Raw genomic sequence first — 18628 nt, forward strand, 5'->3', positions numbered from 1 at the left:
TCCATTGCGGGAATCGCGCTCCGTGTGTGAGTGTGATCCTCCGCTCTGGACTTGCAGGAGCACACGGCATTATCATGATTTATAATGCTATGTGTCTCTGCATGGCCTTTTTTCCACAGAATCATAATGACATAAAGCTGTCAATATGATTCTGTAGAAATAAGGTCAAGCAGAGGCACATAGCATTATAAATCATGATAATGCCGTGTGCTCCTGCAAGTCCAGAGCGGAGGATCACACTCACACACGGAGCGCGATTCCCGCAATGGACTCGCTCGTGTGAAACAGCCCTAACAGTGTTAAGAGAGGAGGCCGTATGGTGTGAAGACAAATGAAATGGTGAAAATTAAAAATTTGGAAATATAGTTCAAAACAATAAAAATTAGTACAAATCGATCAATAGGACAACAAGGAAACCAACAGTCTACAGGCGACCTCGGTGAGGGGGGGGTCTGGCGTCAAGTGTCTTGAGTTCATCTTGCGCCACCCTCCCTGGTGAAGTCAGTAACACACAAGATTGTGTGCATAATTTACTGAGGATTACAGTAATTGATTTGTACTAATAATTTTTTATTGTTTTTAACTATATTTCAACATTTTAAATTTTCACCATCTCATTTGGCCTCACACCATACGACCTCCTCTCTTAACACTGTTAGGGTGGCCTTGCAGGCTTTTATTAGCCACATGTAGTGGTTACTTTTTCCCTATTTTCTTCTCAACACTTGGCGCTCCACCGGTTCCTTTTTTTCGAGTATCTACTATTTATTGCGGCCTGCTAGTCTGAATTTCTTTCTTCTCTCGTTTTTGTCATTTGGTATCCTTTGGCGCCTTATTTCTTCTTACCTTCACCAGCTATTCACCCTAAATCCCTCCCCCCTCCCTATTTCCACTGTCCCATCTATCCTCCCTCTGGACCTCTCTGTCCTTCCCTCCATTCCTCCCCATTTACGCTCCCTTTTTTCTATTGGTACATGGGATATGTCGGGCTTTAGCAGAGGAGCCACGTGCTATGGAGCTCCTGCCCTGGGCTGACCCTGCTCTGCTAATAGCCTGTATTGCTGGTATGCAGGTTATTAGCGGAGCAGGCGCAGGGCAGGAGATCCATAGCACATGGCTCCTCTACCTGTGCGTGCTCTGCTAAAGCCAGGCTTCAGCGGAGCAGCGCCAGTACAGGCAGGAGCAGCGAGGCGCAGCCACAGGGGAGTCCATACTCCCATACATAGCAGTGTACGGGAGTAAAGATTCTAAAGTGCAATAGGCCAACTAACTTCAGGCACCTAAAGACAAATTAAAAAAATATATATTTAAGTACATTAAAAAATTTAAGCACATTTACAGTAGGTTTTAATAAAGTTTATTTATAAGTTTAAGTACACTTTAATGGGGATCTTTTCAGGATCCTCAACTCTTGGCCACAGTACAAGGCAGTTACAAAGAGCATCCCTCGATCTGGAAGACATGTCCAGCGTTCCAGAGACAACCCCCTCATTTCGATGAACACCCTGTAATGCTTACTTTCCCCTGTGAGGGCGCCGCAGGGAAACCTAACACTTACTTCCAGGTTTCCTCAAAAATAACAATGTATTCAAAGACCACGGCACTCAATAGTTATGTTGCATAAACTTCTTATAGTTTATTTTGTTTGATCCATCCTAAAAAAATAATTTTTAGCCACTGGCCAATGTTTACGGCCTTAGTACATTTTTGCAGATTGGATGCAGGATGGCATTTTTCCTCCAGCATAACATCAGCCAAATGTCATTGACATGCAGTAATTATAGCATACAGTAACCCCCCCCCCCCCCCCCCCCGCAAAAAAAAAAAAGGCTTCAACAACATAAAAGACAACTATAAAAACATAAAAGACAAAATAATACTTACCCTGAACGGACTGTGGGGGACGCCAACACCGCCCCATGTGACGGCGATAGTATGTTTAATGGGCTTATTAGGATTGTAGGAGCAGACATAGGTCCCATCTGGTTTAGACTTTGTGTTGATATCCACAGGATTGCCTTCAACGTCCTGTTAAAAATACATAATAAAATCCCCTGTATAAGTGGAAATGAGTCAGAACATGTGTTTTTGTTTGCCTCGGTCGGGTCCAAGTAAGCCTCAGCACTCATCGTCTATGTTCTAGCGCTCGCTTAGTCTACGGTTTTACGGTTTCATCACTTTATTTTTCTTAGGAAAAGGAGAGGGTCAGCATATATTGTGTCGGTGTGTAATGAGCCACCATTCCAGGAGACAGCTGCCAAGTGGAGTCATTCAGTTTGATGGAAAGAAGTTCAGGCTGTCTGGGATTGTGTGGTCGCCAAGAGAAGCTCAGCTGAGACCCCACAGTCAGTGGAGCACAGAGAGCCATTATACCCAGGAAGTCTCCACCAGAGGTCAATTCATCTCCCTGGAATTCCTTAAACTCCACTCTTTATCCCCCTTCTACCAGAATGTCTCTTTTCATAGTGATTTTCCCATTTTTAGATTTACCTGGGCAAAGATTTTTAAAGGTGCCGTCCCGGCATCTCTTGGATCGACATAAAATTCTGCTGCATTATTGACTATGCATCCAGTCTTCTCTAGTCCGGGACCATACGCTTTAACCTGCAACATAAAAGGAAAGCAGTATTTAAGATTAAAAAAATAAAAATTATTTTTCCAGTTTTTCTCATCCTAGAGTCTGGTCCACAAACTTATAATAGAAATATGAGCTTTAAATAAGTTATTGAGTCATTGTCCTTTATTAAAGGGAAGGTTTGATTTAGAAACCCCATTTTCAGACCTATTGAGGAACTCTAAAATTATGAGAAGAGTCAATCACCATTAATTAGTTGGAGTGGAGAGCTGCTACAAAAGAGCATCTCTCTTTGTGGAGGACCTTGCACGTAAGTGTGTTAGATGGACATCCCATTAAAGGGGTTCTCAGGATACACCATCAATATGAGATTAGCAGGGGTCTGAATCCCGCTACCCCCACCAATCAGCTGTTTGAGGAAGTCACCGTGCTCACCTGACCACCGGTGACTGCCATGGCCTCCTCACAGCTTACCAAGTACAGCGCCGTCCATTAGATAACAGCTGTTCTTGGTATTGCAGTTCACATTAACTTGAATGGGACTGAGCTGCGCCTAGGACACGTGACCAATGAATGTGACATCACATGGCCTAGGAAGAAGTCTAAGAGCTCACAGAGAGCTGCAGACCCTTCACACAGCTTATCGGTAGGGGTGCCAGGAGTCAGACCCTTGCCTATCTGATATTAATTACCTATCCAGAAGACAGGCCATCAATATCAAAATCTCAGAGAACCTCTTTAATTTTAATAAGAATTGCGTAATACTACAGAGGTCCCTCAAGTTACAATATTCTCTGGTTCCAGGACGACCATTGTATGTTGAAACCATTGTAAGTTGAGTAATCGGTTCCAAAGCTCCAAAATGTCATCCAAGATAAGAGAAAATTATGATTTAAGAATAATAAGCAAATAACTAAGGACAGATAAAACAAGTCCTTACATATAACAGTCAAGAAAGCTGATAACTAGCAACAAATACAGGTATTTTACCAGAGAAGAGGTCTTGATTGGTTGGATCCGAGTCTGACACATTGTATGTTGAGTCTAGTTTCAACTTACGATGGCCGAGAAAAGACCATTGTATGTTGAAAATATTGTATCCTGAGGGATCACTTTACATTTTACCTGTGGTGGTGCTACAGGGAAATTGAACGCTTACTGCCCGGTTCCCACAGATTACAGCTGATCAATCGGAGTCTCAGGAGCAGAATAAAGTATCATCAGTGTATTTTGTACCTTTTTGCTTAATAAAAAAACAGAACCCTTAAAAGCAGACAAAATCTCCTACATCCCCTGTGGGAACCGCCATGGGGGCCAAATTGGGTCCTTGGAAACAGATACAGCTAAAAAAATAACTGAAAAGGCATTTTCATAAATTTTTGGGAGAGTTGGGTGACAATCACTATGTCTGAAAGTGCAATTTCATACAGGGCCTGCCCCATACTGTCCTAGGAAACCGAGAAACTGAAGAGCTATTTCAACGTTCTTTGTCGTCAATATAAGGAATCTCCACTACGAAGGTCTCTGCAAGGTAGCTGACAATATAGTGGTTCGCTGGAAAGCAGCATTTGGCAGAAGTATTTGGTTACAGACGGAGCAGTCTGAGTTCTTGTCGGGACCTTTCCAAAACATTTCCTGTCTCGAAGGTGAGATTAGCAGCATGTTTCTCATGTACGCGTAACATTCACAATATACAACGTAAAGATTTTACGAAAAACATTCCTATCCCCCGTAGGCGCAGGTGACGACACAAGTGGAAAACTTGAAAAAGCTTACAACCTCATTAGAAATGCACAGATGCCGACACACAAGTCAGCAGATGTTACTTGTAGAGGGGGGCTTCGCTCAAGAAGAATTTTTTAATTTTTTTTATGTCAATACAATGTCATGCACGGCTGAAGGAAATTTAGGATCCTGTCCTCTAGTTCCCATGTCAAATATCAGTCCTCGTCAGTGCAAAATTCTGTGCCAAAAGAAGAACTGAAGAAAGAGCAAGGCACAAAATATGAAGAGAATTATCAAGTCCCTAGTTGTATATAGCCGTGATCATTTATTTACAGAACTAGACTGTCAGACCGTCCAAAATTTTCGGGGTGCTTCTCCTAATGAAGATGACCACTCCGTATGCTACATACACATAGCTGATTTGGCTGTGATTTTACCTGATATTCACAGCTTTCAGTAAGAATCGTTACAAGTAATGTCCACTGCCTACAGCTGAGGAATGGAAAGAGGTCAACATTGTTTACCTGTCAAGGTCTTCATATATTTAGGGAGGACCCAGAGCTCTTAATACCCGCATATATAGAATTAAAGAGGCCCTGTCTCCTCTCCTGTCCTCTGTCACACTGAGATTTTCATTTATTACTTTGTAGGGGAGGAGCACCCAAATTAAACAGAAATTAAAGGGCTTCTGTCAGCAGATTTGTACCTATGAAACTGGCTGAGCTGTAACATGTGCACTTGGCAGCTGAAGACATCTATGTTGGTCCCATGTTAATATGTGCCCACATTGCTGAGAAAAGTGATGTTTTAATATATGCAAATTAGCCTCTAGGAGCAACGGGGGCGTTACCATTACACCTAGAGGCTCTGCTCTCTCTGCATCTGCTGCGCCCGATCCACTTTGATTGCCAGGGCCAGGCAGGCATGATCACATTTACACTGGATGGCCCTGACAATTCAATTTTTCTCAGCAATGCGGGCATATATATATATGAACATGGGACCAACACAGATGCCTTCAGCTGCCAAGTGCACATGCAACAGGTCAGCCAGTGTCATAGGTACAAATCTGCTGACAGATGCCTTTAAACACCTGTTATGTTACATGAACCTACTTGATATATTAATGTCTTTTGTCCAGAGTTTCACTTTAACTTCTAGTGTTTTGTAGATGGTTAATTTATGGGATTTGAAAGTTACTGATATTTAAAAAAAAAATTTTTTCTTTTTTTCCTTCGGCACCAGATATACTACTACTACTTATTGTGACGTGTGCTTTTTAATAACCCAACAGAATTACAGCCCTATAGTCTAAAGCAGATTTACATATACCAACAGTACAGAAAGGAAGCAGGAATAGATGAGGAGCACATTCCAAAGGAAGAAAGCCCTGTCAAATAAATACATTACACAACATACGTCAGAGAAATGGCTTTGGGCCATAATACACAAATTTGCCTTTTAAGAAGCTATTTGGTTAAATAAAAAAACTTCGGCAAGACATAAAAAGTACAATATACCATAACTACTTACCTTATCTGGATTACAATCTCCAGATGCAGGCTGGATGTAAGCCATGTATGGACTATTCTTGATGTCTTCATCGTCACACATGATGTGAACAGCATATTCACCGGGTTCCTTTGGCCAGTACTTGACATCACAAGATCCATCACTCTGATCATCACATTCTATCTTTGCCTGAGAAGGGCCTTCAATAGCGAAACCTGCAGTATACCAAGAAGAACCATAAAGAACCGAGGTTTGCCAACAGTGGTCTTCAAAGAACAAATTTTAGATGCATAAACTTCATATATTGGACAGCCTCTGGAAAGAGAGAGGCCCAACCATGTTGGATGCATCCTTTATTTTCATGGGTGGCAAGAACATGCGCTGTGATGCCCACTCGAACAGGCCCTACAACTTAACTAACCCCATGATCATGCGAACAAGCATCCAATCTATCCTTGGTGGTAAGCAACAGATAGAGCCAAATTTCGAGCTTTTAAGGCCCCATCACCTTTATATATTCCCCAATGAAGAGCAATCTAAGAATTAGAATTAGTCTTTGTTTGGGTATGGTAGAAAAATAACCATGATAAGTTTGACACTACCGGCATAGTTTCGAAAAGTTGTTCTGGCATAGAACAGCCTACCAGAGTTATCGTGATCCTCCACTGACGAACTGTATTCTGAGGTCATGTACACATCGCATTAATCAGGATTATTGGAGACCTTTAGAGCATTTCTAGATGCACATGTTGGCAAGTGTTGCGACCAAAAATGGGACACTGTGGTCAATTTGTGATCAAATCTTACAGATTAGAGCAGACCCAGTGATTGTATACAGATATGTGTGGCCGACAGATGCATTAACATCAAAAATAGTTTTACAATCAAAAAAAAAAAAGGTCTAATAAAATAAAATTTCTAAATTGTTCCAAAACATTTGCTGACCTTCAAAGAAAGATTTCCGGAGTCTGTTGAAGACAAAAATTCAGTTTGGCAAGGCTGTGTATGTTTTTACAAAAAGACGCTGAGCACAATTAGATTAAAAAGAGGCCTTTGTAACTTGCTGAGGAATCCTTGATGGATTACATGGTTATTATGTTAAGTATCCTGAAGTACTCTGGTTTAAGCATAAATCTCCCGGTTTGGTTTTCATCATTTCAGCATACATGAAAAGCTATGGAATTTGTTGGCAGAACATACAAACAGCTAAAAGTTTCAGTTTTGTTTAAACATAAAATATAATATATATACACAGACGCGAGTGTTCATATATTCTCTACTTTCTCTATTAACCAGTCCGTAAATGGGATCACGTGAAACAATTTGTGGTTTTCTCAATCACTGAATGCCCAGAAGACTATTACGGTATAGGATATAAACATCAGTCCTATGAACTCATACGTGGATTTAATGGGCTAACTGAAGCAGACAAGGGGTAGGCCAAGTAGGCAACTGCCTATGGTGCCATTAAGGTGGCCCATTTATTATAAAAGTGTGTTGCGGCATCTACCACATTGGAATACACTTTTAGTTTATGACAGGCAACTACTGTAACCAATCAGGGTTTGCCTGTAATAAAGAAATAAAAAGTGGAGGCAGCATAGACACTGCAGGAGCTGGTGGACCCTACTAAAGATATATGACAGGGTAGCCATATAGCCCTGTGGAATGAGATGGGAGGAGATGGACAAGAGGTGTGTATATTATAAATAAGAATACTAAGGACAGGCTAAGACAGTTGAACTTTTGGACCAAGGGTCATTATATGCTTTCAGAAAACCCTGCCTCAACCAGGACCTAAACAAGCCAGGAGGTCAGGTCTCAAGTTTGTTGAGTTCAGTATGAAACACAGAGAGACATGAGTCAGATGAACGTGTACAATACAACTCAATCTATTGAGACCATCTATGGTCTACTACCATCCTACAATTTGGTAAAAGGATGTCCAAGCCAAAAAACATCTTTAGTAGAGATTCATAGTTCACCGTCAGTTATGGATCTCCAAGTTAATTCAAGTCATTGTCTTAAGAAGACAGCTACTTTATAGGTATAGGGAAACCAGACCTACAGTGATTATCTGTAAGTACCGGGGGAAGTCATGCCTGGCTATACATTTCCATTCAAACATGGCGGCCACTGAAATAAATAGTTTAATCAAGTAATATGTGGTCAGCTGGGTCCATCAGAGTGGAGGCCACTTTGAAATAACTACTCTCTGTTCATGGCGGCTCATAGAAGAGGGGTCTCTATGACGTGATAAACAAACCCTTTTATCAACACAACCGTGGTTTCAATAGATTTACCAAGAGTTTATGGTCAGCTAGACATGTGTTATGGCAGCAGGCGTGGAACGACTGTCATTTAATAGATCTGTCTTTGTGCTACTCGCAAGGGTGTTATCCTGGCAATCCACTCTTTAACCCCTGTACAAGGATCTGGACTTTTTTGCATGGGAACCACAAGGCTGCTAACTGCTGGGGTAGTCTCTGTATGGTTTGCAGCTCACCCATTGGGTAAGATTCACCGATGCAGAGCACAGAGGGAACAGGCAAAATCGTATTCAAGGACAAACTGAGGTCAGGCCATGCAGAGTACAAGCAGCAGGGTGAGGTCAGGGTGTGCAGCAAAGGGTAAACATGGAAGTCAGGCACAGGTCGAGTCAGGCAGCAGAGGGTCAGAATTCAGTAAACAGGCAGAAGGTCAGTACAGGGGAAGATAACAGAACAGCACACTTTTGCAGGAACTTAGCAAGCTATGAACCTATTGCTCAGGCACCCTCTGTAGAAAGCATGCGTGTCCTATAGGCACAGCAAGAGAGGCCTAGCCGGCAAACAAGCCGCAGCCTGCGTGGAGGGATGGAGCAACTGTGGTAATCAGGGCCCGTCAAGAATGGGAGAGCATGAGCCAGGTCTACACCACTGGGATATAGGGACCAGTGCTCAAACAATGTATGTGGTGTCTTTTTCAGGTTTGCATATTAAAGGTCCCGCAAAAAAACAGAATACACACATTATTGAGGTTTACTTGATTGATATACTTATACAAAAAATGTTAAGCTATTTTAGCTTTGTTATATTTATATTCCCTGTTTGATAAGCCCTAGAAACGTGTGTACCATGTTCATTAAATAAATATGTACCACGGCATAATGAAATATTAGCTCAGGACCTTGAATGGATATAAATAAAAAGCAGACATTGACTATGCTGGACATGAATAGACTCAATGCGCCATTGTTCAGCGCAGGTATCAGATGAAATATATTAAATATATTACGCCACAATCCTGACAACGGCAAAGGTTGAGGGGTCCACACTTTGATCATAGGCCTAGGGGGATGGGAACAGTCATGTTACATAGATCTGGCACGAGACTACGTGTCAGACTACATAATATTCAGAATATTATTAAGTAGTTTTCAGCTTGCCCGGGGCGTCTCTCGACAATTTGCTCTCCATGTAATTTGCTTCTGTTGATTTCCTAGAACCTATTTATACAGAAAATCTTATAGACACTCGGCTTAAAGTCCATCACTAAACATCTGTGATGGATCTTAAATAGAAAAAATAATTTTAGAAACTGGAATTTCACAAGGGCTTTAGGGTAACTTCTGGGTTGTGAAATGCAGATTTCTATGTATACATTTGGAACACACTCAAAAATGATTTTGCTTTCGTATTAAGCACTTGTTGACACGTGTTATACAAAAATCTCTGCTATGTTACAACGTACGTTCTGCACTGATCCAATATACACCACAAACTAGCCTATAATTCATTAGGGACATTGCTGGATCATTATGATGGGCATGGGCATATAATGGCATTAGGGATGTGTCCAAGAGCACACGGTGAGGGGACCCTTGGTAACTCTTGAGTACTCCTTAAAAAAGTTCAAGGGACAGGAGCTCCTAAAATGCATCATGGAACCAAAGTGTAATGGTTGGTAACTGGCCTGTGACACATACAGCAATAGGTTCCCCCTCTGCCCTGCTAGAGAGAAAACCATGCACAGACTCCTTAAGTGTGAAAACCAATGAAAAAAGCGTATATGTTTAGCACTGGTGTCTCTTCGTCAAGCCAATTAAAGACCATAAAAAAACAGGTCCATGAGCGACACAGAAAAAAGGTCTATGCATTTCGAAACAGAAGGTCCTTAATGACAGCTAAGGTGGGCCCAGGCTCTGATACTATAATAGGCCCACAGATCCAGGAGAAAAACCCATTCGGCTGTCTTTGGAGCCATTTATTTGAACTAGGGTTTACTTTTTTTATTCAAAAACTGACTAAACTTTATTGATGATATGAGGGTTTGGCCTTGAAAATAATTTCCTCTGGTGGGCCCCAAGAACCCCAGTCCGACACTGAATTTAGGTTTAATATTTAACGTAATTATCAAAATATATATATATATATAATATATATATATATATATATATATATATATATATATATATATATATATATATATCTGTATCCATCTTTTCCATGCATCCAAAAAGTTTGTTGTTTTCAGCAACAAAAACATTTATGCTGATCACTGCTAATGTTTCTGGAAGGAATGAGAAAAATACGAAGCTTTCATCATTCAAGCCAACAGAATTCCGCAGCACAATGGGCCATTCACGTTGCAACTATTCAGGACATGTGGCGCCCTTTTGTGCATTTAGAGCCGTCCTCGCTGTTGTGAATAGGGCAGAATAACGTCCCCTGTTTTCTAAGGCTTATGGAATGTAATGGAGATCGGCCAGTTGCTTGTATACCGATACCTCAGAACATAAAGAGACCAAAGGGACATGTTCTCCTGCGATAAAAGTAGGGACAGGGAAAGAAAGGCAATCCCTATGTCTGTGATAATACCAGGGGGCAAATATAAATGCCTGAATGACTGCTGCATTTCCCAACAGGGCTGAATCAGACTGGACAATAGCGTTTGAGAATATATATATATATATATTTTTTTTTTACTAAAACTCTGATAGCTAGCATTCCAGGGGAACATTGCTGGCCTATGCTTAGAATACAGGTAGAGGTTGGACCCCTTGGACCTTCACCGATCAGCAGAATGAAGGGCAAGGGGGATCTCAGAAGCTGGTCTGTGCTCCAGAACTAGGTAAAACTATACATATGGACAAGCTGCCTGTAGAAACCTTGAAAAGGGTCTATACTATGGATAAGCCACCAATTCCCCCCCCCCAAAAAAGTCTTAAAAAAGGAAGGTCTTATCAGAGACAACCAATTTCAGAAAAGGAGACAATTCTGGTTTGCCCAGCAGATGCCACAATTAGTACATGTATGGCTCAAGTCTGCCAGAAGAAGACCTGCTATTACAGAGTGGCACTTCCATTGTGGCACATAAAAGTGTACCAAGATAGTGACCCCTTGACTCCTCAGCGACGGGCAAGAGTTGACTTCCTGAGACAAGCTCTTTAATAATACATTTTTTATGGGTGTTAGGCCTCATGCATACAACTATATTTTGCAAGGGTCAAAAATGTGAAAACTAATTTAAAAAAGGTGACACTCATCTTACCACTCCTGTGCCAATGCTTCCTGGTCATCCACTGGTCTCCATTTTCTGGTCCCTCTAAGCAAGTGACCACGCAGCCAATCACTGGCTCAGCAGTAATTTCCTTTCTGTCCATAGGGACCTGGAAGCAAAGGCCTGCAGGCCACTGGACATGTGTCAGAACGGGAGCAGTGGGGGCATCGGTAAGGAGAGTGTCACTTTTTTTTTTTTTTTACACTGTTCTGACGGTTTAAAGGGGTTGTTCTAGAATAATTCAATTTTATCCAATGCCTGCAGCCTGTCTGCTGCAAAAGAAGATTCATACTTACCCATTTCGAGGCGTTACGGTCCTCCAGCCCCAGCATTGTTTACATCCGGTGGTGTATGGACATGGTCACGGTCACATGCTCCTCTGCAGCCAATAACTGGTTCAGAGCTGATGTGGCCATAAGCAGCACGTCACCACTAAAGCCCGTTGTTGGCTGTAGCGGGGAACATGACCATTTCCTCCTTGCTAAACAGTGTGTGGACTGGAAGATGGAGATAGCAGGGGCAGCAAGGGGGACCGGAGCGGCATCGAGCAGGTATAAATCTTCTATTTCAGCAGGCGGGCTGCGGGCATTAGATAAAATGCAATTATTTCTGGACAACCCCTTTAAAGGGGTAACCTACTCCTTTTATATTGATGGCTTATCCTCATGATAGCGACACCCCGCACTCCAACCTACCTGCTGTTTTGCAGTAGCTCCAGAAGTCAGCTCCTTAATTAGACAGTTCTGTCCATCACGTAGTGGAAGGAACGGTGTGGTTTCGGCGTCGACTTCTAGTGCGGGAGCTGCTGCAGTACAGCTGATCAATAAGGATGTGGGGTGATCAGATATTAATAGACTATCCTGAGGATAGGCCAAAGTAAAAGTACTGGATCCCCATTTAATGGGCCGGACAGCCCCTTTAAATTCTGTCTGCCTCAGAGGGAGCATTTGAGATTACTGAATACTGTTTTATTACTTAAAGGGGTTGTCCAAGTTATATTTATTGATGACCTATCCTCAGGATAGGTCATCAATATCTGATCGGCTGGGGTCCGACACCCGGCACCCCCGCCGATCAGCTGTTTGAAGAGGAGGCGCGCGCCGAGCCAGCGCTGCCTCCTTTTCACTGTTTACCTTCTCGCCGTTGCATCTGCAGTGGTGAGCAAGTGTAATTACACCCAAGCCGTCCCATTGAAATGAATAACTTGGACAACCCCTTTAAATCAATGTACACATTGTATGCAGTAAACTCATACACTCCCTCTAGTGGTGTTATATATACCTACATATACACCATTGCTGCTTACAGCAGCTATCACACAATTCACCTTCTAACACTTACCTAAAGTTCCAACTTCAGTGCCAATAGACTCCACCACAAAATCTGCAGACTTTCCTACCATGCCTCCATAGAGCCCAGGGCCCCATGCTCGCACTTTCTGGGGGCCAGCTTCAGGACCAACTTGAACTTCAAATGGGCTGAAAAGAGAAAAAAAATAAAAAGTTTTAAGTGCATTTAGTAGTTGCAAAGCTTATCTGATTTATTATAGCATGATAGAGAATAGGCAAATTACTATGAGAATTTTTTTTTTTTTTTTTTAACGTAACCGCTTTTCATTCAGTCATATCACAATATGGAAAATCAAAAGACAAAAAACAGATCCAGATTTCTATCTTTAAAAATTGTAACGCAGTGAAAGTACCTTATTTGTCCACAGCAACCAATGAGCAGCAACTTTCCTTTTTCCACAGCAGTTGACTGTTCCACGCAGAACTGCTGGCGGAAAATCGCTGTACAATCTGTGGCGCAAATTCAGCCACAAAATATGCAGCATAAAAACTTCCCCTATGTTCTCCTTTGGGGTTGAGAACATAAACGATGATGTGTTGTGGCTTTTCTAAAGCAGAATGTCTCCATTCATTTCAATGGAGGTTGCAATCCGCAGCAAAATCCTGACGTGTGTACTTTGGTTATGGATTTTTTTGCCACCTGTTAGAAGATTTCCCATTCAAGAGTCCAATCCAGGGATCAGCAGCTTTCGGCACTCCAGCTGATGTGAAACTACAGTTCCCAGCATGCTCCATTCACAGAAGTTCGGGCTTGGGATCAGTGTTCTGTAGATTGTATTATTTCCACTTATAACATGGTTATAAGGGAAAATAATAGCATTCTGAATACAGAATGCATAGTAAACTAGCGCTGGAGGGGTTAAAAAAAAATTAAAAATAATTTAACTCACCTTAGTCCACTTGATCGCGGCCCGGCATCTCCTTCTGTCTCCTTTACTGAACAGGACCTGTGGTGAGCATTCATTACAGGTAAAGGACCTTTGGTGACGTCACTCCGGTCATCACATGATCTTTTACCATGTGATAGATCATGTGATGACCGGAGTGACGTCACCAAAGGTCCTTGACCTATAATGAATGCTCACCACAGGTCCTGTTCAGTAAAGGAGACAGAAGGAGATGCCGGGCCGCGATCAAGTGGACTAAAGGTGAGTAAATTTTTTTTAAACTTTTTTTTTAACCCCTCCAGCGCTGTTTTACTATGCATTCTGTATTCAGAAGGCCATTATTTTCCCTTATAACCATGTTATAAGGGAAAATAATAATGATCGGGTCTCCATCCCGATCGTCTCCTAGCAACCGTGCGTGAAAATCGCACCGCATCCGCACTTGCTTGCGGATGCCTGCGATTTTCACGCAGCCCCATTCACTTCTATGGGGCCTGCGTTGAGTGAAAAACGCAGAATATAGAGCATGCTACGATTTTCACGCAACGCACAAGTGATGCGTGAAAATCACTGCTCATGTGAACAGCCCCATAGAAATGAATGGGTCGGTATTCAGTGCGGGTTCAATGCGTTCACCTCACGCACCTCATCCGCGCGGAATACTCGCCCGTGTAAAAGGGGCCTTACTCTTTGGTTCCCCCTCCAAATTACAGCTGATACCTGATATATACTACAGCATGATTTCTAAAATACTAAGAAAAAGTTTTAACACCTAGCCCGCACATTATACACCTAAGATATTCCTAAAATGCCTTAATCTCTGGCACATTCCCAGTTTAGAAAACTTCAGAGAATGCAACTTGCGTAACAGAAAACCTTTGCCGTGACCTTAGCATAGTGATAGCATTAATGATCAGCACCTCGGCTCAGTTAATGATTTTCTCTTGATAACAGAGTTACATTCTGTGCTTTGTGTGGACAGACGGCATGTTTTAGATGCATTATCCACATTGGATTCAAATGTGCACAACGGTGTGCCAGCGGCTGGGGAGGGAGCCCAGCATCCAAATAAATAGAAGAAAAAATTCCACCGCACTCGCAAAAAAAATAGTTCAAAAGTAGTGGGTTTTTTTAATCACCAGTGCGACGTTTCAGTCCTCTTACTGGGACTTTTCTCAAGCCGTACTGCTTCAGACAAAATGCAAATATAGTCATGTATATAAAATAAAAAGCAGTAAACCATCAGAGAGATTGTGACTGATTAAAACCTGGTGAAATGGCGCCAATAAATACTGTATTCCCGCCTTATTTTCAAACTCCGTTTCACCCTGGAATAAGAATGATCTCTGAAAGCAAGATCTTTAGTTTTCCTTAAAGTGCCCATACACCTTCAATGGTCCCTGCGCAGGTATCAGGCAGTCCTGCTGTAACATGATCATGACTAGATTGGCCTCTACCAGGGTTGGACTGGCCCACAAGAGTACCAGAGATACCTCTGGTGGGCCCAGGCTCTTATACCATAGTGGATCTCAAAGGATCAGGAGAAAAAAAACTCATTTGGCTTCCTTTGGAGTCAAAAACTTGTCACTAGGGTCTATTTGTTGGATTCAAAACCTATTAAAATCTTTGTGATGATGTTGGAGATACGCCCCAAGAATAATTTCCTCTGGAGGTCCCCAGGAACCGAAGTCTGATACTGGCCTCTACCTACCATGGATATAATACACTCTTATCTGCCTTTTATAATTTCCATGATATGAATGTCCGCCAGCTCTTATGTGTCCACAAACATCTAAACAAGTGATGAGAACTCATCAAGAAAAAAGTCTAGTTTAGATAATCCCTTTTAAAATCCCTCTGAAAGGTCCACTGTTTGGTACCTCTACATATTAGCAAAAGAACATGGTGACTAAGATGAGCGTCTCGTGAGCGTCCAGCATGACAATGAGATGACTCATTAAGTTCAATGGGTGCAATGTGATGCTGATCACTGGGAACCTTCTAGCCAAAAACTTGTCTAAAGCGGACAACTTCTTTAAAGAAAATCTGTAACTTCAATCTCCTGTACTAAAATCCACCTGTCCTGGAAAAGCAGTAGTAGATATAAAATGTGCTAATGCAACAAGGCAATATGTCGTACTAGATTTCAGGACCTGCCACAATACATGAGAAAAACCCTCAGTAAAAAATGTGCAGGCCATATGTTTTATTTTGAGCTCCATTTTTCTTTAGATCGGTGGAAATGTCTCAAAGACAATAAGACATAACACTATATAAAACGTTTACTAGATATGATCTTACCTTTTAGGGATGTGGAGTCCACCCCAAGTGATGGTGACCACATGTTTGCCAGGGTGCAGGGGGTAATATTCAAACATATGCACTCCATCCACCTCCTCCAACTGTTTCACAAGCTCATCCAGACCCTCTGCCAAAACACATCAGCACAACGTTAATTTTATCTGAAAGCCGTTTTTAGCTGCAGCAGATTAGACAAATGAGTCTCCTAACCAGATTTGGTGGAATTTTCAAGCCTTGGACAGGATGCCCGCAGTCTCCCACATTGTACATGTTTGTTATTAGACATGCTAGGGATATGTCTGGAATGTCTAGTATTTTTTTGTTTTTAGCATTACCAACATCTGTACAGATCTGAACATATCAGATCTATTGGACATACATTTCTGAGAATCTCCAGAGGAGCAGGTCATCAAGAGCATCTTCTGCGTTATGGATCTCTGGAGGCCTCATCTTTAGCCGATATATTTTTCCCCTGTCACCTTAATGATGTAATGGAAATCAATCCTGTACTCTTAGAGTACAAATGGCATTGTTCAGACTTTGGAAGATGTATACAGCCTAAGAAGGGTCCATCAAGTTATGGGGTTAAATAAGGTTTCCTCCATATGATATAATTGGCTATTCATAGTGAAATAAAAAATATAAATAAAAAAAATCACTTATTTATGTCATTTTAACTTGCATGTTCCTGTAAATCTAATTATATTGGATGTCACTTGTTTTTAGAAGTGGGACCCCTTAGCGTCAGTGCCCCCATAATGGGTGCTATGGCTTCTAAAGCAATGGTTATAGCCACGGTAACAGTGGTCCCAAATACAGATTTGGCATTGGGCGCATACCATCCTGATGAGCTTCTGCTGTCTGTAACAAATTTTCCAAGAGAACCATCCACTACAAAGCACTCCAAAACTATCGAAGCCCAGGCCTCACAATATAGTGCACTCATGTTCTATCACTTTACAACAAATCACCCAGTGGTGGACTGGCCTTAGACCCTAAAGGGAACTTTCCTGGAGGGCAGATACCCATAGGGCCACCCAAGCACTCTTCACTTTTCCCGCTGGCTGGCTACAAACTACTGAGGGAACTATAGGGGTCATTACTAGAATGAGTCCAGGCAGCATGCTGAAGGTAGGGTTGGCTTGGTGTTGTGGCCCACATCTTACCTCCTAAGCCCACTGCTCCATATCTTAATTAGTGAGAAATGGAGAAGGACAGAACGTGGCAGCTGTTGATGGCCACCACAGAGGGGCAGCTTCTGGGGATGTATTTTGTGGTGCACTGTGGTATTGGTTTTGTGGGATGGTATTCTGTGCTGCACTATGGTATTACTGACCCTAACAAACTTGTATAGGCCCCATTTGTGTGTGTTGCCCCACCTTCTGTCAATTTAGACCCAACTACAACATTGGGGGCCACTTTTGGTTTTTTTCTCCAGGGCCACTTAAATTTCCCAGTCCGCCCCTGGAATTACCCCAATCACGTGATTTAGGGGTGCTCCAATTGCTGTTAGAAATGAACTAACTGCGATAAAAAAAAAACACATGGTTTTTAATCCTCCTGCTATCATTTTACATAGAAGAGACCTATATTGAAATGTAGTCCGTTTTCACCTTCAGGATCAATCTGGTCCCCGTCATGAAAGGCAATATAGGTACACACACGGTGCACAGAAAGCGTAATATTGGACTAGATTACGGTATCAGCGCCAATGTCAACAACTAAGTCCTGAATGTAGGCCCTTGGAGATTTGCTCTGGAGTTTAGACTTTTAGTTAAATGGTTGCAGCATCAGAGATGTGAAAGAGTATATTGTGGGCATAAGCACTATGTACATCGTATTCAGTACATACTGTCACTATACAATCCTGGCCCATTTTCAGATTTTGAAATGTAGCTACGGTATATGTCAGTGCTCCCTAGTCAGCGGCTGAGCGTACAGAGTAGATTAATGGTTGGCAGCAGTGAGCCCAGTCAACCATCTAATGTGTATAGGAAACCTGCCAACTCTCTCCCTGTGGTAGATGCCAGAGGGAGGGATCAGGCAGTTGGATATCAACATGCCCAATCCTTTTGTTATCAGCGAAGATAAGCCACCACCAAAGGAGTCTAGCAGTAGCTTACTCTTCTCTCCACACTCAGAAGACATGGATGTGTATGGGAGAAGAAGCAGCTAAAAGCACATCATTTAAAGAAGTTTCCCTGAAATGGCTATTTTAGAAAATACTTTGATTGCGTACGACATAAACTTTGGGTTCTCTCTTCACAGAACTCTGCATTTTGCGGCACCCCTGTTATTCCACATAGAAATGCAAGAATAAACTGACAATTAGGCGTTAAAGGGGTTATCCAATGTCTCCAACTGCCCCCCATCCCCCCATATGCCAGGCCCCTCACAGGTAATATACTTACCCGGCCCCCCGCTCCCTGTTGGAGACATTGGATAACCCCTTGAACATTCCTCTTTTATGAGGGACACCTGCCTACACAAGGGGAATGGTAACACCCAGCTGCCAGTTGAACATGACCCCAAAATTTCTTATGTTAAAATTTGATCTAAAAGGAACATAGTTACATAGTTAATACGGTTGAAAAAAAAGACATAGGTCCATCAAGTTCAACCAAGGGATGACATGAACATGATTATAAAGTGCTGGAGATTTTATTGCACATAAATTTTAACCTTTTAACCCAAGTACATTACACAGTGTTGTTGTGGAATTACACATTAAAGAGGTT

At 42.0% G+C, this 18628-nt stretch overlaps 1 protein-coding gene across 4 annotated transcripts in view; it reads right to left on the reverse strand.

Moving 5' to 3' along the window:
- The window catches only part of FLNB (filamin B), a 216715-nt gene that overhangs the window by 68273 nt on the left and 129814 nt on the right, over window positions 1–18628 (reverse strand). For all 4 annotated transcript variants that reach the window (XM_040406836.1, XM_040406835.1, XM_040406834.1 and 1 more), the window contains exons 10-14: window positions 15891–16017; window positions 12695–12831; window positions 5834–6027; window positions 2491–2604; window positions 1885–2028 (exon numbers count right to left, since the gene is read on the reverse strand). In XM_040406836.1, the coding sequence (XP_040262770.1) occupies window positions 1885–2028; window positions 2491–2604; window positions 5834–6027; window positions 12695–12831; window positions 15891–16017 (716 nt within the window). The remainder of the gene's footprint in view (window positions 1–1884; window positions 2029–2490; window positions 2605–5833; window positions 6028–12694; window positions 12832–15890; window positions 16018–18628) is intronic.

This window comes from Bufo bufo, chromosome 9 (assembly GCF_905171765.1).
Source record: "Bufo bufo chromosome 9, aBufBuf1.1, whole genome shotgun sequence".
Lineage (NCBI taxonomy): Eukaryota > Metazoa > Chordata > Amphibia > Anura > Bufonidae > Bufo > Bufo bufo.